This window comes from Penicillium cinerascens, assembly GCF_028974065.1.
Source record: "Penicillium cinerascens strain IBT 15544 chromosome Unknown contig_1_segment0_segment0, whole genome shotgun sequence".
Taxonomy (NCBI): Eukaryota; Fungi; Ascomycota; class Eurotiomycetes; order Eurotiales; family Aspergillaceae; genus Penicillium; species Penicillium cinerascens.
In genome coordinates, this window is record NW_026695287.1 from 284234 (window position 1) to 311430 (window position 27197).

The window sequence follows — 27197 nt, forward strand, 5'->3', positions numbered from 1 at the left end:
CATACATGATTATATATAGTTGTGGTAGCCTGCATATCGCTTTCAATTTTGCGAGGGGTCAGGGTAAATGAAGTCATACATACATACATACATACATACATACATACATACTGTATCACGTCGTTTCTATATATAACTCAGACTTCAGAACAAAGCACGATTCAACGGTTAAGATGAATTTGGCCAGGTCGACTGGGCCGTCGGTCCAGAGATCCCTGAGGAGCCGCGACGCAAACACCTTAAACAACAATGTTATAGATTTACCGGATGATTACCCAAAAGCGGAGCTAATCCCAGGTGAATGTCCAATTGCAGCTTCATCTCCCGGTAAAACCAAGTGATCGATGGGACACAGCCAGCCTGCCTGGGTTTTGGCTGGTGAAAAGAGAGGCTGGTGAAAAGAGAGGCTGGTGAAAAGAGAGGCTGGTGAAAAGAGAGGCTGGTGAAAAGAGAGGCTGGTGAAAAGAGAGGCTGGTGAAAAGAGAGGCTGGTGAAAAGAGAGGCTGGTGAAAAGAGAGGCTGGTGAAAAGAGAGGCTGGTAAAAAGAGAGGCTAGTGAGAAAAGGGGAGGGTGAACACGGATTGGCCACGTTTGGAGAGTGGGGCTGGAGCCCAACTTGTCTTGAATGGGGCCGTTTTGCAACGGTAAAGGGAAGCACCATTCGTACATGTCGACAGCAAGAGGGACGTCTCCTATTAGCCATCAAAGTTATAGGAGATTTCGATATCCGTCTGCTGCAGCTGCTGCACGTGCTCTTAACGTGTCAGTCTCGAATTTGAAGCACCCAATCAAAGGCCGAAAAGTCAAAGATGAATCTCCGCCTGTCCGGCCATAGATTTTTTATAGTGGAAGAAAACGTTTCTGGTCCAAGGCGACATTCGAGTCAGCCTCGCCGTTGATTTGGCCAATTCCGTGTTGAATTTGGGGGGCGCAAGTGTTAAGGGGCAAAGCGAGATCAAGGTGAACCAATAACGGTGCATCTGAGCTCAGGCGGAATGGTCAGTGCTGCGGTCGCGCGACGGAGAGTGAAATCTTCCGCTCTCAACCGAGTCCAAACCTGTCCATTGCGCACTCACTCCCTCCCCTCATTTGCCTTTAAGACTGGGGCAACTTTGAGTCCAACGTTGAAAAGGTCACGGAGCCCGCGAATAGATCAACATAGCCAAACGGTGATTCTCCGCATCTTTACTCTGAAGAAACTCCAGTTGCCTTCGGTTCCCTTCACTGTGTATTACACTCAGACTCCCTAATGGCCCTTCAACTGCCCCAGAGAGTAAAACTGCAAGCAGACCCAACTGACTCCCTCACTTCAGCTTTGGAGACGTTTCAAAATATTTTGACAGTCGAGCAAAAGCGAGAGTTCCAAGGATACACCGCAACCCCAGATATTGCGAGCGTCATCGAGTTTGTCGCACAAGTCGACGCTAAAAACAGTAGCACGACCAGGAGATGTGTGGCTCCTCGGCTGTGTACTTTTTTGGAGGCAACACAGCAGTTCGCCGGTGTCGTGGACACATTCGTCAGCTGTAACCCGACAATCGCTGCCCTTGTCTGGGGTAGTGTAAAGACTGCCATATTGACGGCTAGCAATGTTGCATCTTACTTCGACAAAGTCACTGGCATGATCATGGGCATCGGAAAATCCTGTCCGACATATCAACAATTCGGCCTTCTCTATCCCGGCTGCCCTGGTCTCCAACGTGCGCTCTGTGATTACTATGCCGTCATCATCGATATATGCGTCAAGATTATTGAAGTCTCCCGTCGGACGGCTCTCGAGCAAACTCTTTCCTCGATCCTGATCCCTTTTGAGTCTGATTTTAAGCTGCTGCTGGATCGGCTTGAGAAAGGTAGAAATGAAATACAATTGCAGGCATCACTCGCATCGAAACAGGCAGACCAGGAAGCAAAAAGGATGCTCGAGTATGAAAGCCAAGAGAATTCGAAATTGAGACCTTTGGCCATGGACTTTTTCCAGAAATACATAAAACGAGAAGCCGAGGCAAACCAATGGCGAATGAATAGGAGACAAAGGGAAACAGCGACATTGAAGATGAGCATTCGAAACAATCTTTCTCGTGTCAACCATGTCGCTCCTTGGAGACAGACCTTGAAGCGTCGGGTTTCAACCACCGCCGAATGGCTTCAGAACGAAAAAGTTTTTTTTAAGTGGAAGGAAAACCCGCAAACCGCGATACTCTGGTGCTCAGGAACCATTGGCATGGGCAAGTCAGTGCTCATGTCTAATGTAGTGGCTCAGCTGCATGCGATGCGCAAGAGCAACGAAATTTTATCGTACTACTTCTGTCGAACCGGCGATGAAGCATCATTGTCTGCGCGGAACATTCTTGGCAGCCTTGCTCGTCAAATAATTGACACTCAGATTGATCAAAGCAGATATGAAACGTTACTCGCCTTAGAGGAAAGCAGCCGGGACCTCGGTACTGATGAGGTCATTCCGTTTCTATTATCTCGTCTAGAGGCCGATAAGGAGCACTATGTCATCCTGGACGGTTTAGATGAATGTGACGACCGTCAGGTTCAAGCGGTGGCACAGGCTTTTGCTGAACTCTGCCGCAGCTGTCGTGAAGGGTTCAAAATCCTCTACGCGGGCCGGCCTGGCCTTGGAAATCAACTTTTTAGGTCGAGCAGACCGCAATATACGGTCATTTTGAACAAAGAAAGGGTTCAAATGGACATGGATCGCTATATCACCATAACCTTGGACAAGTGTCTGGAAGAGAAGTGTTTGACTCTCCAGGATCCAGCGCATATCACAAAGATATATAATGCCCTGCGGAATGAAAGCAACGGAATGTAAGTATCAAAACGCTATCTGCCTAATGCTCTAGGTGAGGGACAGGTTTCGTGGCCCGCAATCCTCAATGCTTTGTTAACACACACAGGTTCCTTTGGGCGGCTCTCTGTATCGAAGAGCTTTGCGCACAGAGTTGTGATGACGACATCTTGGAAGCACTGAAATGTCTTCCACGCGGCTTATCTGAGCTCTATGATCTAAAGCTTCATCGTGTCGGAGAAGGAAGGGCGGCCAAGCAGGCAATGAAAATTATGCAATATTGTGGGGTAGTGAAGCGACCAATGACAGCTATGGAATATCGAGAAGCTCTCAGCCTTTCGCTGGAGCAAAAGGCTTTTGAATACGGAAAAATGCCTAACGATATGGATAAGATTATCGACGGTTGCTATGGATTAACGTTCGTTGACGAAGAGGAACACACTGTACACTATGTTCATCATAGTGTGAAGCAGCACCTTTTCGTCACCAACGGTCGACACGAAGCGCAATTTGATATGGCGAGCCTTGACCAACATTTTGGGTTACTTTGCATGACTTATCTGGATTTCAGTAACTTCAAGCGGCACCTAACTAAATATAAGAAGGGTTTCGGCACATCCATCGGGCCGGTTCAGCTTGCTACTCTCCCAATCTCCTCATCCAGAGGAGTGGGCGTTAAGCTTGCCCGAAGAATTCTTTCTCAACAAAGCAAGCTGCGCAATTTCAGCATTCGAGACATAGAGAGGACGGCGCTAGGAACAGTTAGAGACAGGGAGTGCTCACCGCTGGAGTTGGGTCTCCAGGAGCAAGGATATCAGTTTCTGAAATATGCCAGGGATCACTGGCTCTATCATCTACGTGACTTCACGGAAGATGCGAACAGCAACAAGTGGCAACTGTTTTGCCGATGTGTGGAAGGTAATGACGTCGCTGCAGACAGACCGTGGAAGCCGGATCAGCAAATCCTCGGCAAAGGTAATGATATACCAAACGCGATGCAATGGCTATTGGCCCAGGAACATTACGCATTACTTTTGTACTTCGCAAAACATCAATCTCACATTTTTTCCAAGAATGTGAAGCATGAAATCCTTCGCCGTGCCGACATTCAAAATCGTTATCGCTACACTGCGGTACTCGTGCAGCTTAAGAATACGGGCAACATCTTGAATTGTGGGTTGTTGTATGCCGCGGCAGATGGATGCCATCATTCTTTGTCAATGTTGCTCCAAGCGGGCGCAGATGTTAATGGTACATTTAATGGCAGAACAGCCCTCCAAGCAGCAGCAGAACGCGGTCACTTCGAGGTCGTGCAAGTTCTGTTGGCAGCTAAAGCACATGTCAACGCATCTCCTGCGAGGAGACACGGCAGAACAGCCCTCCAAGCAGCAGCAGGAGGCGGTCACCTCGACGTCGTGCAGGCTCTGCTGGCAGCCAAAGCAGATGTCAACGCATTCCCTGATGAATTTTATGGTAGAACAGCTCTCCAAGCGGCAGCGGGCGGCGGTCACCTCGAGATCGTACATACTCTGCTAGCGGCCAAAGCAGATTTGAACGCATCACCTGCGAGGAGACACGGCAGAACAGCCCTCCAAGCAGCAGCAGAAGGCGGTCACCTCGACGTCGTGCAGGCTCTGCTGGCAGCCAAAGCAGATGTCAACGCATTCCCTGATGAATTTTATGGTAGAACAGCTCTCCAAGCGGCAGCGGGCGGCGGTCACCTCGAGATCGTACATACTCTGCTAGCGGCTGAAGCAAATGCCAACGCATCCCCTGCTGAATACTATGGCAGAACAGCTCTCCAAGCAGCAGCAGAAGGCGGTCACCTCGAGGTGGTGCAGGCTCTGCTAGCAGCCAAAGCAGATGCCAATGCATCCCCTGCTGGAGAAGATGGCAGAACCGCTCTCCAAGCAGCAGCAGAAGGCGGTCACCTCGAGGTGGTGCAGGCTCTGCTAGCAGCCAAAGCAGATGCCAATGCATCCCCTGCTGGAGAAGATGGCAGAACCGCTCTCCAAGCAGCAGCAGAAGGCGGTCACCTCGAGGTGGTGCAGGCTCTGCTAGCAGCCAAAGCAGATGCCAATGCATCCCCTGCTGGAGAAGATGGCAGAACCGCTCTCCAAGCAGCAGCAGAAGGCGGTCACCTCGAGGTGGTCCAGGCTCTGCTAACAACTGAAGTAGATGCCGACGCATTTTCTGCGAGGAAACACGGCAGAACAGCTCTCTAAGCGGCAGCAGGAGGCGGTCACCTTGAGGTGGTGCAGGCTTTGCTAGCGGCTAAAGCAGATCTCAACGCATCCCCTGCTGAAGAAGGTGGTAGAACAGCTCTCTAAGCAGTAGCAGAACGCGGTCACTTCGAGGTCGTGCAAGTTCTGTTGGCAGCTAAAGCACATGTCAACGCATCTCCTGCGAGGAGACACGGCAGAAAAGCCCTCCAAGCAGCAGCAGGAGGCGGTCACCTCGACGTCGTGCAGGCTCTGCTGGCAGCCAAAGCAGATGTCAACGCATCCCCTGATGAATTCTTTGGCGGAACAGCTCTCCAAGCGGCAGCGGGCGGCGGTCACCTCGAGGTCGTACGCGCTCTGCTAGCAGCTGAAGCATATGTCAACGCATCCCGTGCTGAATACTATGGCAGAACAGCTCTCGAAGCGGCAGCAGGAGAAGGCCACCTCAAGGTCGTACAAGCTCTGCTAGCGGCCAAAGCAGATTTGAACGCATCACCTGCGAGGAGACACGGCAGAACAGCCCTCCAAGCAGCAGCAGAAGGCGGTCACTTCGAGGTCGTGCAAGCTCTGTTGGCAGCTAAAGCACATGTCAACGCATCACCTGCTGAAGAAAGTGGTAGAACAGCTCTCCAAGCAGCAGCAGGAAGCGGTCACGCCGAGGTCGTGCAAGCTCTGTTGGCAGCTAAAGCAAATGTCAACGCATCTCCTGCGAGGAGAGACGGCAGAACGGCCCTCCAAGCAGCAGCAGAAGGCGGTCACGCCGAGATCGTACAAGATCTGCTGGCAGCCAAAGCAGATGCCAACGCATCCCCTGCTGAAGAAGGAGGTAGAATAGCTCTCCAAGCAGCAGCAGGAGGCGGTCACCTCGACGTCGTGCAGGCTCTGCTAGCGGCTAAAGCAGATGTCAACGCAATCACTGGCAGATCTTATGCTGGAACAGCTCTCCAAGCTGCAGCAGAAGGCGGTCACCTCGAGGTGGTGCAGGCTCTGCTGGCAGCTAAAGCAGATGTCAACGCATCCCCTGCTGAAGAAAGTGGCATAACAGCTTTCCTAGCGGCAAAGGAACGTGGCCACATTGAAGTCATGGAGGTATTGGCACAATCTCTGCAACTATCATTGCTCCCGCAATAGACCTCGACACAACTCAGGCTAAAGCTCCCAGCATCGGCAGCATCAGGATTTTCACCGAGAACCAAAGCAACATGATCCAGAGATAAGAGGGATAGAAAAGAGCAATGATCGAAGAGATTTGAACTTCATATGTATTAGCCATTTAAGTGTAATTCATTAGAGTCTTCTTTCTATAGATGATGGTGTTCCGTGAGGAGATATTTGGCCTACTGCCCAGCAGGGACAATCCCTATCACAGCCCATGATCACCAGCTGTAACTTGCTGACAGCAATTCCCCATAACCTCACAGGTGGCGCACGCATTGCATACCGACATTAGTCATTGGCTGGTTATTTGGCATTTGACAAGTGATGGCAGGATGGAGTTATTCTTTTCGCTGTCGCAGTCTGGTATTGGTGAAATCAGAGGATGGTGAAAAGAGAGGGTGGTGAAAACAGAGGGTGGTGTGAAAAGGGGAAGGTGAACACGGATTGGCCACGTTTAGAAAGTGGGGCTGGGGCCCAACTTGTCTTCAATGGGGCCGTTTTGCAACGGTGAAGCCAAGCGCCATCCGCACATGTCGACTTTCAATCTCGGTGAAAGAGCCTACTTGCAACGCACCCCAAGTGCTAGAATTCTAATGATTCGGTTATCACTGTGGCATCTGTTGATGGTTCCTGATAATGTGGAAGAGATTGCAGCCACAGGAGGTCTGGATGACAATCTGCGAGACATTGCGTGGGTAAGGGTTTTTTTTCGATTCTCTATAAATATCGCAAGCTCACGGAAAATAACACCTGTATCACTTGAGAAACTACTTCTGTCTCTGTGCCGTCCTCAGCGGAATGGCGCAAGCACAGCTTCAAGTCGCTACATTAGAATTATTCATCCTTGTCCATTCAATATGCATAGGCAGTACATCACATCCTAAAAACAAACTTGGACTCTCTTCAAGTCCTGTCGCTGCCGAATTCTCGTTCTCAGTACCAGGTTCCGCTCAAGATGAGCAAGTTTGAAACCGCTGTGATGTCCTCGCGAAGTCCAGCACTGCTTTGATTGCACTAATGGTTGATTTGTTCTTAGATATCGTACTCTTTAAAGCAATAAATGGGCTTTGCTGCCTGTTTCGTGGACCAGCGGAGTAAAGAATCCGGTTCCCGCCCCATATCGCATGGTGTCGCATGAAACCCAAGAGGATCTCGCTTATCAGTTTTTCGCTTAATTAAAGAACTAGTCTGTTACTTGTCCTCTTCCCTGAATCCCTACCTGTTGGAGTTTGCCGGGGTTAAATAAAGGCACTGGTGGGACATAAAGTGAGAGAGGGTCTGAGACTCCGTCGTCCACGCCTTGATGACCTTGAGGCCTGGCTTTATGGAAGATTGTGAATTGGACGATGCGGAGACTTTCTTGTTGATATAGAAAAAGCTGTTTTCCTATTATATCAGTTCTATCGTAGGGGCTCGATGCACCATAATTTCGATCCGAGGTCTTCGTGCGCTGCCAGTGCGTTCAAGAATTCCCTGTGAGTATGGCGGAAGTTCTTGAATCGCATGGCATAGCAGGTCTTTATGTTATCAAACTCGGTCACACCGGGAGTCTTGGGTGAAGCGTGTGAGCGGCGGATATGGGTGTTGGCGGCCGCCGTGGGGAAGTATCGGCCGAAAACATTTCCGTCCTTTCCTTCCTCTTGGGGTCAATGTATATACGTTGAGCGCTGATGCTGGTCCAGAATTTCTCTTTGTTAATTGAGTTAGTTGTTGTCAATTCGATCGTTCGCGTTGGCTGTCACGGCAGGTCATGATGTCGTTGAGAATGTCGTCGGAAAGGTGTCGATCGGCGCCTGAATCCCTCGTGTTTTCTCCTCGGATTGGATTCTTGGTGATATTGAGGATACCCCAATCCTGCTTGGCTTCCTGCAAATCCATTTTCGTGGACAAAGTGACTGGTCTGGTAGATGATGGTTTCCTTCAGCGTCGTCCATAACTCGATTGTTATTTCCAGCGATTGCGACCTTGGTACTCTGGTACACTCTTCCAATGCAATGATCGGCATGACTGATTGCCTCCTTATGCGAGGCACGGTAGCTGGCTGAAAGCCTTTGGGCCCATGTACCATCATCACTTGCACGTTTGAGAAAGGGAGTTCGGGAACACCCAAGAGTGGGTCCGCTAACGGTTTTCGCTTCGGTGATTTGGTTAGATTTTCATAATTAAGATAAAACAAATTCGGTCCAATACTTTTCTAGTGTCAAGAATCTCAAAATCAATCAACCAATTAATTTCGTGGATGCGTAAACTTCAAACTGCACGACTGGAGGAGCCTTCTACGCCCCGTAAGAATTGCTCGTATGAAAGGAAACTGAATAAATCTCTTAGAACTTCACGTCGTCCTCTCCGCAGCTCCACAATAAATGGGAATAAGAATGGAAGTGAGGGCTCGATATGTAGCTGTAGTCGGTATTGGCGATAATTTTCCTTCACATCGATGAATGCAGTGAGGGTGCTTTCGACTTGAAGCTGTGCTTGCGCCATTCCGCTGAGGACGGCACAGAGACAGAAGTAGTTTCTCAAGTGATACAGGTGCTATTTTCCGTGAGCTTGCGATATTTATAGAGAAACGAAAAAAATTCTTACCCACGCAATTTCTCGCAGATTGTCATCCATACCTCCTGCGGCTGCAATCTCCTCCACATTATGATTAATACGATCCCATTGAATAGCCAACTGACGCAAATGTTCATCTTGAAATAGCAAACCATGGATGTTGATTTTACCAAAACCTTCCAGCGCATCTTCACTCATTTTCCAGGCTATGGTAGCGGCTTTTAGTTCGCTCACGGCTGTGAAGAAATCTGTTTCAACTTCGAATTTAAAGCCACCTGCAATATTGTTGCCAATTTTATATCGCGCATAACGAGCGTCGAGGATCTTAAGTCGTCGGATGATGGCCTTATCCGGCCGACCGAGCAGTTCCTTTAGGGGACCAGTAATATGGCCGGCTTCTATCGGCAGCTTATGAAAAGGCCGCTTATTTTCAACCGTTATGAGAGCATGTGAGAGAGTATTGTATAGGAATCGATCAACTGGTTGTATTGACTGTTGCATATCAGTACTGAGCAGCCACATGGAACTGATTCGGCGATCGAGAAATACCTTGGTCACTTCCCGGAATCTATCGATATCTCCAGGGAATTGTTGTAGGAAAGAGAAAATGGAAAGGCCCAGCTCGTTATGATAAGCCTCGAACAAGCTAATGGTCGCGCATGGCATTCCCATGACATACTTTACCCAATCTCCAAGCTTGAGGTCTTTGAAAATAGTCCAACTGTCTCGGAGAAGTTGCATTGCTATTTTTCGGGGCTCCTGACTTCTTGAGATTGAGGCAATTGAGGAGAAATTTTCCACTTGTATATTTGTACCCAGGGAAGATTTGTCGTAATCCTTTTTGTCCATCTTGATTGCTTGATCAAGATGATAAAAAAAGGTCCCCGGTTGACCATGGGAAGTGAAATGTGGAGATTCTCGGAATTGGGGACAAATTAACAGTCCTTTCCATGTTATTGGAATAGGTTAGATTTTGAGAATGAAGCTGTAGACAGAAAAAGTGGTCACTAGTGAGAGGGATGTTGAATTCCGTCGACGGACGGGAAACTTCATTTATACCCCGGCCACGGAGCATTTTATTTTCCAGTAAGGGCGAAGATCGTGACCATTGGAGTTACTGATTACCGTCAATCAATCCATTATGCATATTTGTATCTCGAGAACTACGATTCAAATGCAGCTAATCGATTGATGAATACGAAGGCGACCACACTGAAGCCAACAAAATTATAAATTGCCAAAAACCACTTTTGTATACCGAAGGCAGATCAATCCATAGAATGGCGGTAAAAGATGAAAACTGCTATGTAAATGAGATTGCTTGGGATAAATCACTCAGTTGATGAATTTGTTTAAAGTATTCTTATTTGGTGAAAGATCGTCTTGAATATACCGCGGATTGCGTAGAAAGCATTGTCGCCTTGACGCGCAATATGTTATATACAATATTCTCTTTTGAAATATTTAGAGCGATCATTAAAAAAGGGTGGTTCAGAAGCATTGGCCAAGTCGTTATTACATTCAATAGCCAAATGGACAGGATTCGACCTTCTATGTACGTTCAATGGACAGTGGAAGCCTCATTACGTCCACAAGAAATTTTTTAGATGGCCTTACTTTCATGATCTTCTGATTTTAATAATGAGGAAGTCGATGCCTTCAGTAAAAGAAGTGCGTCAGCCGCACAATTCTCGTCGAGTATCTCCAAATAAAAGCGTGAATTTTCATCGAAAGTGGTTATAAAGATTTTCTCGCTCTAAACTGACCAAGAATCTTGCAGTGAAGGATCTGAATACTCAATATCATATTAATTTCATGGATTCACCGTCAAAGCCTTGTATCCCTCGCAGTTATCTCTACGGTCATGTTCACCACACCCAGCACGCTGCTCATCGAGAGAGTGACCTGTCATCCTCGGTAGCAGAGCGCTCCCCTTCGCAACCGGAATCTTCAGACACACACCAGCAAAAGGAGGCTGTAGATACGCCCTTGTCATTACTTTCTATGTCTGAGCTGAGAGATTTATACATTCCCCCATATTGGACAAACAGGAAACAAGATACACTGGGAGTATGTGGATTATCCAGCCCGAAACATAAGGAAAACAAATGTCCGGTGACTTTCTCAGTAGATTCCGAAAATGGAATCCTTCCTCTCCAATCTAGAACGGAGATGCTACGACTCCCTGGAGCAAGTGAAGCCAAAATCCGGCAACCTTTACCTGCAACCAAAAATCAGTTACAAAGCCATCAACCAAAACTACTGAGTGAAGCAGCGGCAATTTTATTTGAAATGTATATTGTGAAAATGCAGATTGCCCAGAAGGCAACTAAAAAGAAGATTGAGGATTCTCTCTCCGTTTGCAAAGCCCCGCCAAAGGTGAAAAAAACCTTGAAGCGCCAAACCCAATTTTCGCCTGGTAATTCAGTGGGACAAAGCAATCGCAGAAACCAACCAGTTGTTCAAAAGCTGAGAAACCAAGGATCAACTTACCAACAAGCTTTCCGTGCCCTGCCACTAGTAATAAAATGCGTTCCAGAGCCACTTAAAAAGAGACTGGTCGCAAAGACGAAAGCAAAAGCATTGAAGATTGCAGCCACATTGTTAGAAGGCTGGTGTCTTTAAAGAAGACTCTTTAAATTTGATTGAGCAAATTGAGATATTCTTTTCTAATTCAAGCGCATGATAAATAGATTCCCATCAAACAGACCGGACTACGTCTTCGCTATAGTCGCGCTTCAGGTTGCCTTCGATCCTGAAAACAGTAGTTATTTAAACTATAGACGGCAATATACTCCAAGTTACAGTATGTGTGTGTGTGTGTGGGTGTGGGTGTGTGTCATTTACTGTACCCTGACCCCTCGTCGAAGTAAATTTTACCACTAGGCCAAAAACGAATCCGTTCTCAGCCTGGTGGATGAAATTTATAATCAACTGTCGAAACGATATGCAGGCTACCACAACTATACAGATCCATGGATGTACATATATCGTGTACCACTTCTTAGACGAACTTAGAGCCTCGTCGCGGCCCGTCGGGACCCATAGCCATACTCTGTGATAAGCGGCCCAGATGGCCCGGCTGACTTGGGAAAATTCAAAACAAAGACACAACAAGAAAGGCGAGAAAAGCAAACGGAGAGTGATAGAAAACAAAACTGGAGCAAAGCACAATGAAATCATCCATCCATCCAGGACGTTTGATTGTAAATCGAGTGTGTTGAACATTCGTAAGGTTGGGTTCGAGTTGATTTGACTAAATCCGATGTTGTATTGCAGGGCGGTTCGAAAGGAACGGTTGGGGGGGTGGACGACGGTCATTATTGATGGCCCACGAGACGCGAATAGCGCGATAAGACAAAACCCAGCCTTAGCTATTCCGCGATATCGTCGGCAGTGCGGGCAGAGCCACCAAGGCAGGGGCAGCGTTTCGGGTTGGTTCACGTGTTGGTAGCACGATAAGCTGAGGACAAGGCCTAGCTACCACTGACATGAGGATGTAGGTATTAGTTTTCAATGTTTCGATGTTTAGCGAGGCAAGGCGGCAGCGAACACCTCGCTATATCGTCGTCGACGTTGGTGGTTTGTGCGATACCCCGCGATAGCTCTTGCCCCGCTGGACACCGTTCTTCCCGCCTCCCCGAGCAGATCTTGGTTTCCCCAAGCGAACGACCACTATCGCTACAGTAGTTTTCGAATTCGGTGTGACCTCACACTCTCTAGACTTGATTCACGGAAAATAAATCCTAAATATGCGAGTTCTGATTGGATGTTATTTTAAGCACTTTTCATATAGACCGCTTTCTACCATAGTCTATGTACTTTACAATACGTCTTCAGTACCATAGGCGGTGTATCTTAAGCATACACAAAGAACTTGTTGTTTCCTCTTCCTTTCGTGACAAGCTGCAACTTCCTGCACAACGGCTTCCTGCTTACCGTTATTAGCCCAGGCGACAAGGCTCCAAGACTCTCGCCTTAAAAGCTTGTTCTCATCCGTGATATGATAAAGAGCGAATCTTTCAACACATCTGAAATGGCTGAACAGGCTGAATGCGAGATGATTCTAGCAAGTTTATCACCGCAAGTAACTGGGCCACCACGGTCTCCTGGACAGGTACCTTTACCAGCTTCCGAGCCAGCACAGATCATACAGTCGGTGATTTGGCCGGCGTAAGTCTGATTGCAGTTTTCGCGGTTCACGATAGGGAGTGTTACCGGTTGTAATTGTCCTTCTAAGTCATCCCAGCCAGAAGCCACGCATTCAGTCCCATCCTTTGGCCCCTGACCAGGCTGAACAAATTCAATCGTCTTGACAGTCGGGCCTGGTGTGACATACGAAGCTAGCTTGAGCACGGCAACGTCGAAATTATTGGTGACAGGGTCAAGGGAACCTATAACGGCGTGGATCCGGGTGTCCTACTGCGGAGGTTACGAGAACGAAGAATCCCAGAGATCCTAATCCGATGGGTTGACAGATTCTGCTCCTCGCGACGAGCGTCGATCGTCGTGAATACGTACCAATCCGAGGAAATGCCCATCGAGCACGCGGGCCTTCCGCAAGGCTCGCCGCTCTCACCTATTCTCTTCCTGTTCCTGAATGCAAATCTGGTGGACGTCTCCATCACTAGACGAAAGGGAGCAATCGCTTTCGTCGATGACTATACACGATGGACTGTGGGCTCGTCTGCTGAGGCGAATACAACCGTACTTCAGCGAAAGGTCATCCCGCGAGCTTTACAATGGGCGGCACAGTCTGGCGCGGCTTTCGAGGCAGAGAAGACATCGTTCATCCACTTCACGAGGAACCAGCGGCAGCGCCAACTTCCCGCGGTCCCGCTACTCGCGAATGGAACGACTGTTGCCCCGGCACCTGAAGTCAACATTCTCGGCGTGATAATCGACCAGTGTTTACGGTTCAAATCACACATCGGAAAGGCTGCAAATAAAGGAATGAAAGCCGTCCTCGCACTCAGACGACTGCGCGGGTTACCTCCTTCGGTAGCTCGCCGGATCTTCACCTCCACGGTCGCATCGAAAATTGACTATGCCGCATCGGTATGGTGCCCTATACGACAAGATGCTATTGTTGCGGCGGGAACCGTACGACCGTTCGAAACCATCCAGCGAGTCGCGTCTCAAGCGATCGTGGGCGTCTTCCGAAGCACGGCCCTCGCTATCGCCAAGGCAGAGGCGGGGATTGAACCAACTGTCGTACGCCTTCGAGCACGTATCTTGAAGCATTGGATTGTCTGCCACACCTTACCCAAGGATCACCCCGTCTGGTCCTGTCGAGCGGCCGCCGCCATGCAGGATGGGAGGTTCCCGTCACGTTCAAAATACTGGCGAAGTATGGACCCCAATGCTTGTCTGACATGGAGGTCATTCGACCCTTCCCTCTAGATCCGCGGCAACGGTCCCTTGGGGAGTTGATTACCCCCGTCGGATCCGATATACAGGAGTTACACGAAGCCTGCCATGCCCGTCTCTGGTTGTTCACCAGTGTCAGCATCCACAATGGTCTGGTCGGAACGGGGCTAGTAGTTCGTGTTAATCAAGTGGACATCGTCTCGTCAAATGGGACGGTCGGCACTGAAGACGCACTCAACGCCCACTTCGCACATCTGGGAGTGGTTTCAGAGGCTGTCGCATATATTAAAACGGTGCTCCCTCGTATTCAGATGTCACCGTGGAAAATCCAGGTTACGATCGTTGTGAATAACCCTGCCGTTCTGCTGTCGCTTGCAAAGCCACGTCTCCAAGGCGGACAGGCTCTGATCACTCATATCACGGAAGCACTCAAACAGCTGTTGGAGATGGAGGCCAAGGTCAGCCTGAAGCCACCAACGGATGAGGACTGTGAGAATACTACACGAGAACATACCCTCGCACGCAAAGCGACAGAAGTGAGCAGCGAGGTTAATGCCCCGCCTCGGGCGCGAGTCCAACTCCGAGCGTCGGCGTTGCGATGGGTTCGGGCGAATGTTAACCAGGACCGGAAGGACAACTTCCAACTGGGGACCGCCGGGCAGTTCACACACCAGCTGGATTCAGCTCTCCCAGGACCCCACACGAAGATGCTGTATGATAGTCTCGATCGAGAGAAAGCATTGATACTAGCTCAGCTCCGCACGGGACATGCCAGACTGAATGGATATCTACGTCGAGTCGGCAAGACTGATAGTGATTTGTGCGAATGTGGCATCGAGCGCGAAACAGTCCCACATTTCGTACTTCGATGTACACGGTGGAATGAACAGCGTCGCGCACTGATTAAAGCCGTGGGTCCGAGCCTCGGCAATTTGTGCAGATGTTAGGAGGTAAACCTGAGATTGTAGGGGATGCGAGTGAAACGAACGGTAGAGCATGGAAACCCGACGTCAAGATTGTCAGAGCCGTCATGGCGTTTGCAATGGAGACGGGATGGCTGGCTCCTGAAGGGTGAGGAGGAATACCTGAACCAGAGATTACGCATGTGGTTACGCTATCAAATATACATATCCTACGGAGCAGCGCACACTAGCTAGGGGGCTACATACGACCTAAGGTCGTGAACAGCCTGAGTACAATTCGGATTTACCAGGAGGCGGCCGTTTTTGGCAACCCCCCAGGTTGGGTTTAGCGCCCGGCCGTCGTGGGCCTGGAGTGGTTTAGCGTCACCCTGATCAGGCATGGCTTCCTGCGCTATCCCGCAACTGGAACTGCCGCACGTCTCCGCCTTCACGGCCCCCCGTCAACTATATAATCCTGCTGGTGCGTCGCTCGACGACGTCTCCTTCCCACGCCTTAAGCTCCTCGTCAATTCGGTCCCCTTGAGGTCGGACGCCACCGCTCCGGCCCCTTGCCCTCTCGGAGATGACCGTTCTCAAAAATGAGTGCTTCGCCCCCTTCCATCCCCACTCATGCCGCTGCGAAGGGACGCTGCCGTCCACCGACATGGTTGACATCGCGAGCGTGAATCGCTGATCTTTCCTGAAGGATGCGAGATGACCGGTGGCATGGCCTCGCCTGCCTGGATGGCCCGCCCCGAAATTGTCTACTGGGGCGTTGGTGGTTGCCTACGTCCGCCCCATTCCAACCCTCCAAGGCGTTCCTTCACCCAAAGGTCCGAACAGGGGCCTATGCTTCATTTCCAAGTCGAGGACGATGACGTGTCAACGGGCCTGCGCCCACTCAGCGCAGCGTGAATACCAATGGCAGAATTCGCTCATGTTCTATTCCTGTCCGAAGGCCCACGCAGGTGCCATGTCTCATTTTTAAGACGAAGCGATGACTTATCAACGTGCGTGCGGTGTCTGCACCTGATCATCTGTACCTGATCCGCGCAGCTTGAACACCAATGGCAGAAATGCCGCATGTGTCCCAGGGTGTCCTCCGTCCGCTGTAGGCGTTCAAGCGTTCCGCTGAGTTAACTAAAAATGACCACATGCAAGAAGGCTGAGGAGCAGGCTGCATGATGACTCCATCGAACTCGCTGCGAAAAGATCCGGTTGGTGGGATGATATTGGGTTACGCTTGAGACTGTAACCAGGGCGATGATGCTCCTGCACGGGATTGCGATGGATTAGACTGGAGATCATGCGGACTCTGTGTGGCTGTAAATTGCTGGCCCTGATCACGGAAAGACCCAAGGGGTGGTACACAAAACCGGCGAATGAAGGCATCCATATGTCCTCGAAGTTCGACGAGTGCGATCGAATCCCAAATATCCGCTCCACGAATCTGGGATGAGACCAGTGATGGGCATAGAAAGGAGCCATGACGCTAAACAATGCGAACCACGACCTGACTATTCCTTGCCTATGGGTCCAGACCACTACGGATCTCCCGTTCTCGCCCCATTTAATTATGTTGATTCTTGCAACCTTTGTGTGGCGATGCCGAGAAGCAGCGGCCCTACTTGGCGTTCGTTCTGAGAAGTGACTTCAGAAACTTTATAAGCACTTCTCACTCCCTTTCCTTTTTCTCTATCGCAAAACAGTATTCTTCATTTTTCTTCCTGAAAATCTCGACACCATGACTATCAGCCTTGATAACATTAGCTTCTACTCTCAACCCCCTCCTGCAAAACCTCCTCCATGTACCTTCCCTGTTTCCTGCTGGAAGCCATATGAGACTCCTCTTGCCTCACGAGCCATTTCGCGTGCACTTCCACCCAGGGCGCCTTCCCCTAGGACGACGATTACCCTAGCTTCTGATACTAGACCAGATGTGTCCCCGCAATCCAGGGCTCCTGCGAGAGAAGACAATGATTTGCGTGCCGTTTGCAATGAATTTGATATCGAATTAGAGAGGATCGTTAGGGCGCAAAACTACCAGGTCACGCGAGAGGCTGATTTGACCTTGCATCGCGACTTAGGGCTCCCAAACGGAGATGATTCCGATGGGCCTCAAGACCAGTGCACGTCTTCGGTTCCAGGTCTGTCGGACTGCTTATGGAGTGCCGATCAGAGAACTTCACTAATGTTAATCTACCAGAGCATCCAGACCAGTGCCCTTTCGTAGAGTCTGTTAGTGACTCAGACCCGGCTTCTATAGCAGCAAAACCAGATTTGCATCATTTTGGTAGGCACGACTGTCACATCTTTTTGTTTAGCTTATTCTCCTAACACATAATAGGTCCGCCCTTTGACCCAACCGAAAAGCTTGAATTGCATCGAGACAGTACTCCGCTGTTAGGAGCCTGCTACGAGACCAAGAATGATTCTACTTCATCCGAAGTCAGCTTTCCTTCTACTCGTGCATCGCCTTCACCATCGCCGGATATTCTGGAAAGTGCACGGCATCCTCAAGCTGGGCCTGTCGCTGGAGTCGTCACGGGACACGAATCAGCCGCGGATGACACCAAGGCTGGGCCAGAAAGTTCCGGAGACCGGGCGGAAGGCCAACGGGATGGGATGATCTTAGTTCAAAGTGTGCAGACTAGTAGCCCCTCGGTCAAAGAGGCTGGTCTGGGAAATTATGAAACAAGCAGGCTCACCGAGGAGAGTCAAGCGACTGTACTTGACAGGTTCGGACCGCGAATTCGTCCGCTCGAGCAATCGAAAGGCCCTTTAACTCACGCCCGTTTCCTTCGTCCGCAACCAAGTACAGACGCGGCCTGGTCAAAGCGATTGCCTACCGTTTCAGTGCTCATCCCAGCCCGTCGAACCGATGACTTGGTTTCAAGTACCAAGACGAATCCTCCAACTGGAGCACGACGTTTCCGTCGTCGGGGCGGCGGCGACAGTAGCAATCTTCACCACGATCGGGCAACACGCGCACTGACAGGGGAAGATTCACCACTTTCAGGGGGATCTAATTCTAAGACAAGAGGACGCCCACGGAAGAGACCGAAGAGGGCCACGGAAAACACCTCAGCCTCGACCAATGAACAATTCCCAAATCCTTCAGTGGGTGGTTTAGACGTCGCCCTGGGTAAAACTCAAGAGATCTTCGGACGCGGGATTCTTCGTATTCAAGCTCACGGTCCTCGGCATGTCTTTTTTATGTCGTTCCTTCCAGAGGAGCCCCACCAGCCATCTATACCAACTACCTTTGAAGACGAGGAAGAGAATTCCCGCTCTCGGGACTCAGGCGAGCCTGCGCATTGTGAAAACGAAATTGGCAACCAGTATTCAGAGCAACCTTCCCAGAAAGGGTCCCGCGCTGGGAAATCAACCGGGCGAGCCCAAGCCCTGTCTAAGGACGACCAACTTCTGATTGAATTGAAGGAAGAGCGGAGCTTGCCATGGAAGCGAATCGCAGAGTATTTCCCTGGAAGATCTGTAGGTTCTCTACAGGTGCGCTATTGTACACGCCTCAAGGGCCGCAAGGCTGGAAATTCTGGGCGGTCTGGGCGCAATTCCAACGTGACAAGCGGATCCTCGTACAGAGGCACATCCTGCGAGGCAGTTCAAGCCGCGGATGGTAGGCGTAAAAACACCGAAGGTGTGGCAAGACAGCGATATGGTCCACCTCGGCGCAGGCAAATCGTGGATCGCTATTCCCCAGTTTGATTGAGCATAGTTATTGTTATGTGTTAATATCGTCTAAAACAGAGGCTAGTCCACTAGTGTCCAGCACCTTTAGCATGTTGGGTCGAGTTGAACGTTATACCACGTTTCAAATCGGCATCCATCAAACAGGCGCTGCTTCATCCTTTGTGAACGTTCTCATCCCGATCGGGGCGATTGGCCCAAAGAGCTAGAACTTGACGGCGATGGTTTCTTTCGTCGTGTATTCATTCTTTGCCTGTCATTGAGTATATTCCCGCTTCTTTCGTCATCCATCGTCCACGGCGGAAATATCTTTTCTATATTGATTGATAATCGCCAATGACCATGCAAACTGGACACTATCTTAAGCTACAATCCAGACGTCTATTAATTTGGTTCCCGTTTGTAGTCAAAAATAGGATGACTTCATAATATTCAATATTTCACAAAAGCAGTCACAGGGCGATTGTAACCTCCATGTACTCCTATCTCAGGTACTAGCTCGAGATCCCGAAGAATATCTACAATTATGATCAATCAGGCTTCCAACCTGGCCAGAAAAAATCCCAACGGGTGGTTACCAAGTATAAGCGCCGTACGACGTCTATTCCAACGGTGGAACTGAAGAAACAGTGACAGGAGTAGAATGCATCGCTGCAGATGGCTGGGTAATGCGGGGCGACCTCGTTAGAGGTCGACAAACTGATCATATGACGGAGGCTCGTCCAAGCGATTTTCACTGGCTTGCTGCATCTTTGCCGCAGTAGATAACGAAGGCTCGGCCTTCTGTAAGGGACACGCAATTGGTTAGGACTTTTTAGGGAAATTGTTTGTCCGGCGGAACGGCGGTGGGGGACAGCACCGCAGTGTGGCAGAAATGTCAGGCATCTAGGTGGTGATGTTCTGTCACCTGACAACCTATTTGGCCCTTTGTAATAGGGGTATATAATACGTATACCATTCCTCCTTGCCTCACCTCAGCTACAACCTCTTGCTTCATAATTCATCATATTGAACAAAGCAACCTGTGCCCACCATGGCTACAAGTGACCTCGCATACTCTGTTGACCAAGAAATTGCAGATTTCTTCGAGAAGACGACAGTCACTCGCTCAGCCTGTGACAACTTTGCGAGGGAGCATGTTGGTGGAAACATCGTTCCGGTGGCCGTGCAGGGTGTGTGCAGCTATACCGTCTATGCGGGGAACAATGACGAATTCGTCGTGCAATTCCGCCTTGCGTCCCTCCAACTAAGTATGGAGACTGCGAAACTTGCTCGAAGCATCTACAGCCACTTTGCACCTCAAGTGACTTTTATGGGACAGATTGGAGAAGCTACAGAGAGCAAAGAAGCCCTTTCCATCTACGTCATGAGTCGACTCCGAGGCATTAGTTACTTGGATTTTATACTGGCCCATAACAGCCAAGTGCCCGAAAACTCACCCGAGTTTTCTTCATGGCGCAAGAATCTTGTAATTGACATTGCGAGGTATGCTTAGTGTTCTCGTTCCAAATAGACCGAATTACTAATTGAATGCCCTGTTAGATTCTTTGCCCTTTCGTGGAAACATCCCCAAGATGTTGGTCAAACGTACCGCGACGACTTGTACAGTCGATACAAAAGTGAGCTGAATTCGTTGCTTGCTTCTCTCCCAGATCGCTTCCACCCATCAATCCAGGAGTGTCTCAACTCATTACCCACCATTTTTTCTCTTCCAATGGTGCTAGTCCACAAAGACTTTGGTGTTTGCAATATTATTGTGAACGAAATGTCCTGCAATCTTGTTGGGGTTGTAGATTGGGCAGAAGCAGAGATTGCACCATTTGGCTTGAATCTCTTTTCTCACCAGCGACTGATAAGTAAGGTCCATCTCAAGAAAGGCTGGGTCCGGTATGATGATTACGTCGTTTTGGAGGATATATTCTGGAGCACGTTCAGAGTTGAAGCTGGAGGGTTGGGCAATGACACAATCAGAGCCATCAAATCCGCAAGAATTGTGGGACTACTGCTATCTCGTGGCTTCACAAGTCGTCTCGCGAATATGCCGGAGCCAGTACCTATTCGGGATGATGAAAGTGGAGCATATAACATGCGTGATCTAGATGGGCTGTTAATCAATCCGGCTACAAGGTTTACGGATTTAGCATAGACGATGGGCACTGAAATACGATGGAAAAATACTGGGATAAGAGATGAAAGGGGCAATAATAGAACAAATCAAATAACCCCAACCACAGCAAGAGCGGCCTTCAGATCGTCGACATTTTCCAGTTTAGGAAGAGGCTTCCCTGCATTAGAGACCTTGTGATTGCCTGAGGTCATAACCGCATGAGTTTCATTTGCAGAGCAAACACGCGGCTTACTACCACTCGCCTCGAATTTCCAGCCAGTGATACGGGTCGGTACAGTGTTCTTGACAAAGGTGGATTCCACCATGACAGTTGCTTGGTCGAGAATGAGTTCCGACATGGAGCCATCACTGCATCCAAGAATTTGGAGACCAATGAGACTTGTAAGATTCTTCTTGATAATGTAGTTAATGAACTCGTCGAGAAATCCCGGGCCAACGCCAGACAAATCAGGAAGAGGCCCGTCCTGTAGCTCATAAGCACACAGCCCGCCCTGATATAGGGCGAAGATATGTCCATGGACACGGGAGGGATCAATCTCTTCAAGATCCGTGACTTTAGTCCATGAAGGTGATCAAGATTAAGCAACAAGGAGAATTACCACGATTCTACTGGTTGTCACTCTAATTTATGCACCCAACTCCAAATGTAGAGGCGCCGCCATCAAGTTTCAAACAAAATCGTAGAGTATGGTTACTGGACAAAAGCTAGATACATATTTCCTTCAAAATTTCCTTTTACGTTTGCACTCTCAAATCTCGACTTCACTTTTAAAGATTTTTTCCGAAAAACTCCACAAGCTTCGGGCCGGATACCGCAAGGTCATCATAGAGGTCGAAATGGTTCTTTCCTTCGACAATAAAGAGCTCCTTGGGCTCCCGGGCTGCAGTAACTGCCGTTTCACTGTAGTGGAGAGTCTGAGCCTCGGATCCGGCGACCATTAACAATGGCCGAGGAGAGATTAGGTGTTGGAAGTTGAATGAGTCGTAGCTGACCATGAGATCGTAGCTTGAGGGAGGGACTTTCTGGTCCGAACGTGGGTGGTTTCCGCGCTTAGATCCGTAGTATGCAGCTGCATCCTTGAAGAAAGAGTCGGCATTGTCGGGAATCTGCTTGATATCGGAGCTGAACATAGGCGGGGCCTCCGAATGAGGTCCGCGAGCCTGCTGCGTTCGCCATTGTCCTGCCGCCTGAAGAGCCCCAGCAATGGCCTGAGGGACTTCCTTGTTATTCTCCTTATGCAAGCCTCCATTACGGGTCATGCGACCGACACAAGCAGCACTGACAGTGGCCAGAGCCTTGATTCGCGAGTCAGACTGCGCGGCATAGGATGTATAACCACCCGAGGCGCAAATTCCAAGTACACCAATCCGGTCGGGGTCAACCTTGCTCTTGAGGGTGGTCAGGTAGCTCACAGCAGCCTTGTTATCTTCCACCCGCTGATGGGGGTCTTCAAGTCCACGTGGCTGGCCGGTGCTTTCCCCCTGGTACCCTGCGTCGAATGTGAGGGCGTAAAAACCGGCTTTAGATAGAAGTCGGGCATGGTCCGCAGAGGTCTGTTCTTTAACACCGGTCATGGGATGACTGACCACAACTGCAGCACCCTTGCGATCGGGAGAGCCAGCTACAGGGGCATAGAGCTCGCCGCTGATCTGCAGCATAAAAGATGGAAAGGTGACTTTCGTTGGTGCAGACATTGTTGGGGATAACACTGATCTGAGTAGAGATGGACGATGAGGATAAATTGTGGTACAAAAGTGTAGGAGTAGATGATGGTGCTAGTTTTGAGAAAAACGTCAGGATTGATCCTTTAATAGTGCTGGCTGTTCTTTGCTGTAGCTCCTGTATGCGGCGGGCATAATCTATGACGTAAGCGGGCCCACCCCGAAAGCCCGAGATATTTCGGCAAAAGCAGTGGTATTCGGGGCTGACAGTATACGGCTTTTCACGGTAGATGAATACATGATTACGCTCGGCGATAACGTATACTTTCGTTATAGCCTAGAATGCTGGCGAAAGCGGCATCTTGTCTCTTATAGAACAGGATTATTCTATTATAATTTAAGCCAGTTGCGTCAATAGGAGATGCCCGTACTACAGTGTTAAGCTCGCAAAGCTCATCCTCTTCCACCTACATTGATACGGGTTCCAGAACTACAAGGAAGACTCTTGTTATCCTTGAAGCTACTGAAGTCCAGTGTGGCTCTGTGATCGACTATGTCAAGAACGACGCCGAGCTCTCCAATCTTTAATTACACTCCATGATCGACGAGTTGATCATTGACTCAAATCACCCTTTGCAAACCCAGTAAATGTTGGCTGTAAGCCTCAGGCTTAATAGCCAGTACACTCGGCTCTATGCGGCCCCACTACGTGGGATAGCGAGAGCTGGTACACCGACGTGGTGCTACGCTTGAATTTTCACTTTCGCTTTTCGCTTCCGATAAAAGTGACAGCAGGTACTGAGCTTTCCCGGAAACACGGTTCTCTGATGGTCGGCTGCTGACCTCAACGATATTGCAGCAATACAACGGGGTGAAGGACAAACTAAACCTCTAAGCAAATAGCCCCACTTTCAGCTGCATCATGTGGTCATATTAAGCGTCGGGATGAACATGGCGAAGACAAGTATACAGGAGTTTAAGACACTATAATCCACGTAACTCGGTCGTCTTGTCATACGAGTGGATACGAATGGATATTTAGTAATATTTGAGAGACTGAGAACCAAGATCTGAGTGTTGAAAAGGGAACTTGTCTTCGATTTTCACAATACGCTCTCTCAAGAAACACAGTACTTGAGGCAGAAAGGGAAGCACGTACATATACTTACGGTAATTTATCATGACTCATCGAAGCTACATTGGTGTGATGAGATTCTAGCCCGATAGGGAAAAGTGGGGCACCGTGAGATAAGAAGAGATAGTATCGCGGTAAATTGTCGGCATTCCATTCCAACTATGAGACTGCCGTTGAATGGTCAGCAAACGGCGAGTTGAGATCTCAAACCCATCGAGCTTCTGCATTTGAGATCAAATTCATTATTGAACACAGAAGCTGTGAGGCTTCAAGCTCCATTGAGACGATGATCCAGAATTACTTGGACATTGCACAAGCATCAGGAATGCATTATGTATGTCCTTTGTGTGTTGATAAAAGCTTTGAATACTTCAACACTATGGATCTCTTTCGAGACCATTGTCAACGTACCGACGATCAACAGCACCAAAATCTCAAGTCGAACGACCCAATAATTCTTTTTCCCGCCTACAAAGCCGCTATGAATCGTCCAGGAGATGAAAAGTTAACTTTGAAACGCAATCCATCCGGACCTATATCGTACCATCTATCTTTCGCGATTGACGAGGTATTCCGGGAAAGAAGGTTGATATCCTTTCTATCACCGCAGGTCACCAACCTGAACTAAAGAATGGAGCAGATTTGACATTGCGCCCTAATAAGAATACATTGACGAAATTAGCGCTGCTAGCTAAGTCAGTGCCTACGACAGCTGTGGTGCGTCGGCCGAGAGGATAAACCTGACAGAAAGTTTTAGTCGTACATGTTGAGACTACTTTGTCATACTTATTTGTTCAAAGGATGTTTAACTAAAGCAAATGGACTATGTCAATTAAGACTGTTGGCCACCAAAGCAGGCAAAAAAAGGATTGACAAAATGAAACCAATAATATGGAGTCCCATGTTGGTGCGAGGAACCATGTTTTCCCATATTGTTGTGGCCCTGAGGCTTGAACTTCATAAGAGGACCTGGACTTCGGACTCCTGAAGTGTACGACGCAGATGCCGAAATGACATTCTGCGCTGATCCGATTTTGCCTTTTGAAAAGTCGAAAATTGCGGGGGAAAGAAAATGTAACGCATCTTGTGTTTTGGTGTTTATGTTCTGTCGATAGTACGCGAAATCTATAAGCTTGCCAAATTCTCTTAGTGCATCTGTCTCAAGCCCGCTCTCTTTAACCCCATTAATAATGGCTGTCAGAGAGTAGTAGTTGCGACGAAGGTAAAAGGCCTGTGGTAATTTGTTAGGGCTGTAAGCAACGAGGTCCCATTGTTCAACATACCTGTGCAAGCTGATCAACTTGGGAAACTACATCAATCCTAGCAGCTAGACAATACTTGATATCATTGCTGAAGCTACTCCATCTTCTGTTTAACGAAGACCGCGCTTGTTCTAGCTTTGATGTGTCCTGATTCTTGGTGAACGCAACTGTGATGTACAGGGAGAACAAGGTCTGATCTTGCTTCGTTATAGCCTCGGCGAGAGCAGGAATTGACAGCCCCCATCTTATTTGCTCTAAAAAGTAGATGTTTGTATCAAATGGAGAGTCCCAGTCGACTTGAGAGGCCATGCAGTAATAGTCATGGAAACGATAAGTCAAGACTTCTAAATCTTTAAGTATCTGGGGGACGGGTGATGGCTTCCCGAGTAGCTGCTGCAATGGATTGATGATGACGCGATCCAATATTTTGTTGAGCTTTTTGGTCAATCCCTCTATCCCTGCGTCCGAGGGTATAACGCGCCGTTTTTGTTGCTTCACGAGTAGGGTTTGCCAAGTGTGTTCGATTGTGGTAATTATGAAAGGGTCGGATTCAATTCTTTCCAAGATCTGCAATTTGTTAGGAAGTCCGTAAATGGAAAGGTTGACCGGTTGATTATGACTTACTGTTTTCAGCTCTAACAAAACATCGCGGTGTTTTGGTGCCTTCAGTACATCGTAGTAGAGTTTGATACTGAGACGCTCATATTTTCCGTAGAAAGCCTCGATGGAGTCAGACTGGATGCCAGATGCTTCCCGCACAAATTCTTTGAAAGGATTGCTCGTGAAATTGTGGCCGCTCCTTCTGAAGGCATCTGTAGCGACTGCACCATTGCCCTCATTAAGGATACGAGACAGGCCAAGCCCCCATTGCTTTGAGACTGGAAGGTATTCCTCTTGATGAGCGGAAAACACATGCAGCCCCTTCAGCCTGGCGTACCGGTCATGGATGAGCCCAAATTTGGAAATTCTAGAGATTGAAACTTTGTCATCCCCAAGCAAAATTTTCTCTAGATCCTCCGGCCGCCAGCATTGTCGCAAGTCGTCTTCGTCTTGATCGCCCATTTCGGTGAACGTTTCTGTGGAACCATTTGTCAAGGCGCAGGCGGTGTTTAAGGAGGAGTTTGAGCATTCTGGTGTAATGCCTAGGTAGCCACCATGTCAGCTCGCTGTTAAGATCAAAGCTAGGCTTTCTCCATCGTCCAGAGAATTATCCCCACTGGGACCCTGCTCAATATCATAATACCCCCTCCAATCCAGCGTGGTATCCTCAGCCCCCTCACCAGCCTCAGTACTCAGCGCCCAACGGATGGCCATGTTCACAATACGGTTCAAATGAGAGTTCTATCCCACCAGGTCATGACCCTTGCTCATCAAGAGAACATCAATTTGGATATCAACATCCAAATCTTCATAGGTGAGACGGCATGTCTTGTGTTCCACTCTTTATGCTGGAATGAAGCAGCGTAAAGGGACTCGTTATTATCCGAAGCTTACGATAACGATATTTCAGACAATACTCTTTGAACAAATCTGCCAGAACGCCGATGGAGTATCCAATAGCCTCCAGTGGTCTAGTAGCTTAGTGGCAATTATAGATTGATCGTTCAATCTTGACTACAAGATCTTTATGCATGCTTTTAACCAACAGTGGTAAAGAAAATGGTTTAATAGCGAAAACCTTGCACTTTTGCACGTTGTAATTCATTTTCACAGGCCTACCAACTAATTAATCGGGAAGGCTCCACTCTTCAGGTACTCAAATAGTTACTCTTCTCCTAAACCCCGCTTTTTTTTGACATAGTTCTCGGTAGATTAGTCGAGCTCATTTACTATTTTCAAGCTAAAGAGACACTGTCTCCTGCTTTGACATACAGAACAAATAGTATTCATTCCATTTTTTCTATTGATTGGCAACAACCCCGATGTAACATGTCCCTTCCCTCAACACGTCTGCGGAATTCAGATGTCTTCAATGATGTTTGTCTACACAACATAACCACCGGGCGCATAATTCACTAAAATCGTCTCAGTAGTCGGTCACAATTAACAAGCGTGGGCTTCACCCCACCCATTGATACATGGCTACCTACTGCCTCACGAACTTTGGAAACAGCAAAGAAATTTCAGACCCCACTTCCGATGTCTTACTTTTACATACCAACCACAGCGCTTGGTCTTTCTATTGAGAGCACTTACCCTCAATTGAATGATATTCAGGAATCAAGAACACGTTTTCCTGAACCAGACAATCCTGACACGTCAATGCTTGCTTCACTTGCTTTTCCAAGCATTGAAGA

General features: G+C 48.7%; 10 protein-coding genes across 10 annotated transcripts; 4 read left to right on the plus strand and 6 right to left on the minus strand.

Moving 5' to 3' along the window:
- Nucleotides 1-1249: 1249 nt before the first annotated feature.
- N7498_001684 (uncharacterized protein) lies at nucleotides 1250-6150 on the plus strand (the record flags this gene model as incomplete). The annotated part of the gene is made up of 3 exons (XM_058448746.1): nucleotides 1250-2817; nucleotides 2907-4933; nucleotides 5138-6150. The coding sequence occupies 3 exons, from the start codon at nucleotides 1250-1252 to the stop codon at nucleotides 6148-6150; spliced, it is 4608 nt and encodes a 1535-aa protein (XP_058311090.1).
- A 1427-nt stretch (nucleotides 6151-7577) lies between these two features.
- Nucleotides 7578-8055, minus strand: N7498_001685 (uncharacterized protein; the record flags this gene model as incomplete). The annotated part of the gene is made up of 2 exons (XM_058448747.1): nucleotides 7578-7816; nucleotides 7920-8055. 2 exons carry the CDS (start codon nucleotides 8053-8055, stop codon nucleotides 7578-7580), a joined length of 375 nt encoding a protein of 124 aa, XP_058311091.1.
- A 372-nt stretch (nucleotides 8056-8427) lies between these two features.
- N7498_001686 (RasGEF domain-containing protein) lies at nucleotides 8428-9474 on the minus strand (the record flags this gene model as incomplete). Its single annotated transcript, XM_058448748.1, has 3 exons — nucleotides 8428-8712; nucleotides 8764-9225; nucleotides 9283-9474. 3 exons carry the CDS (start codon nucleotides 9472-9474, stop codon nucleotides 8428-8430), a joined length of 939 nt encoding a protein of 312 aa, XP_058311092.1.
- Nucleotides 9475-13080: 3606 nt separating this feature from the next.
- On the plus strand, nucleotides 13081-15050 carry N7498_001687 (uncharacterized protein; the record flags this gene model as incomplete). The annotated part of the gene is made up of 2 exons (XM_058448749.1): nucleotides 13081-14083; nucleotides 14137-15050. Coding segments are annotated over 2 exons (1917 nt in total), but the record flags the coding sequence as incomplete, so codon positions are not given.
- A 420-nt stretch (nucleotides 15051-15470) lies between these two features.
- On the minus strand, nucleotides 15471-15671 carry N7498_001688 (uncharacterized protein; the record flags this gene model as incomplete). Its single annotated transcript, XM_058448750.1, has 1 exon — nucleotides 15471-15671. One exon carries the CDS (start codon nucleotides 15669-15671, stop codon nucleotides 15471-15473), a length of 201 nt encoding a protein of 66 aa, XP_058311094.1.
- A 1078-nt stretch (nucleotides 15672-16749) lies between these two features.
- On the plus strand, nucleotides 16750-18922 carry N7498_001689 (SANT/Myb-like DNA-binding domain-containing protein; the record flags this gene model as incomplete). The annotated part of the gene is made up of 4 exons (XM_058448751.1): nucleotides 16750-17152; nucleotides 17212-17298; nucleotides 17353-18642; nucleotides 18774-18922. The coding sequence occupies 4 exons, from the start codon at nucleotides 16750-16752 to the stop codon at nucleotides 18920-18922; spliced, it is 1929 nt and encodes a 642-aa protein (XP_058311095.1).
- Nucleotides 18923-19746: 824 nt separating this feature from the next.
- N7498_001690 (uncharacterized protein) lies at nucleotides 19747-20859 on the plus strand (the record flags this gene model as incomplete). The annotated part of the gene is made up of 2 exons (XM_058448752.1): nucleotides 19747-20198; nucleotides 20256-20859. The coding sequence occupies 2 exons, from the start codon at nucleotides 19747-19749 to the stop codon at nucleotides 20857-20859; spliced, it is 1056 nt and encodes a 351-aa protein (XP_058311096.1).
- Nucleotides 20860-20927: 68 nt separating this feature from the next.
- On the minus strand, nucleotides 20928-21179 carry N7498_001691 (uncharacterized protein; the record flags this gene model as incomplete). The annotated part of the gene is made up of 1 exon (XM_058448753.1): nucleotides 20928-21179. The coding sequence occupies one exon, from the start codon at nucleotides 21177-21179 to the stop codon at nucleotides 20928-20930; it is 252 nt and encodes an 83-aa protein (XP_058311097.1).
- A 430-nt stretch (nucleotides 21180-21609) lies between these two features.
- N7498_001692 (alpha/beta hydrolase) lies at nucleotides 21610-22536 on the minus strand (the record flags this gene model as incomplete). The annotated part of the gene is made up of 1 exon (XM_058448754.1): nucleotides 21610-22536. One exon carries the CDS (start codon nucleotides 22534-22536, stop codon nucleotides 21610-21612), a length of 927 nt encoding a protein of 308 aa, XP_058311098.1.
- A 1934-nt stretch (nucleotides 22537-24470) lies between these two features.
- N7498_001693 (uncharacterized protein) lies at nucleotides 24471-26214 on the minus strand (the record flags this gene model as incomplete). Its single annotated transcript, XM_058448755.1, has 4 exons — nucleotides 24471-24869; nucleotides 24922-25467; nucleotides 25525-26042; nucleotides 26118-26214. 4 exons carry the CDS (start codon nucleotides 26212-26214, stop codon nucleotides 24471-24473), a joined length of 1560 nt encoding a protein of 519 aa, XP_058311099.1.
- Between the last annotated feature and the right edge of the window lie 983 nt (nucleotides 26215-27197).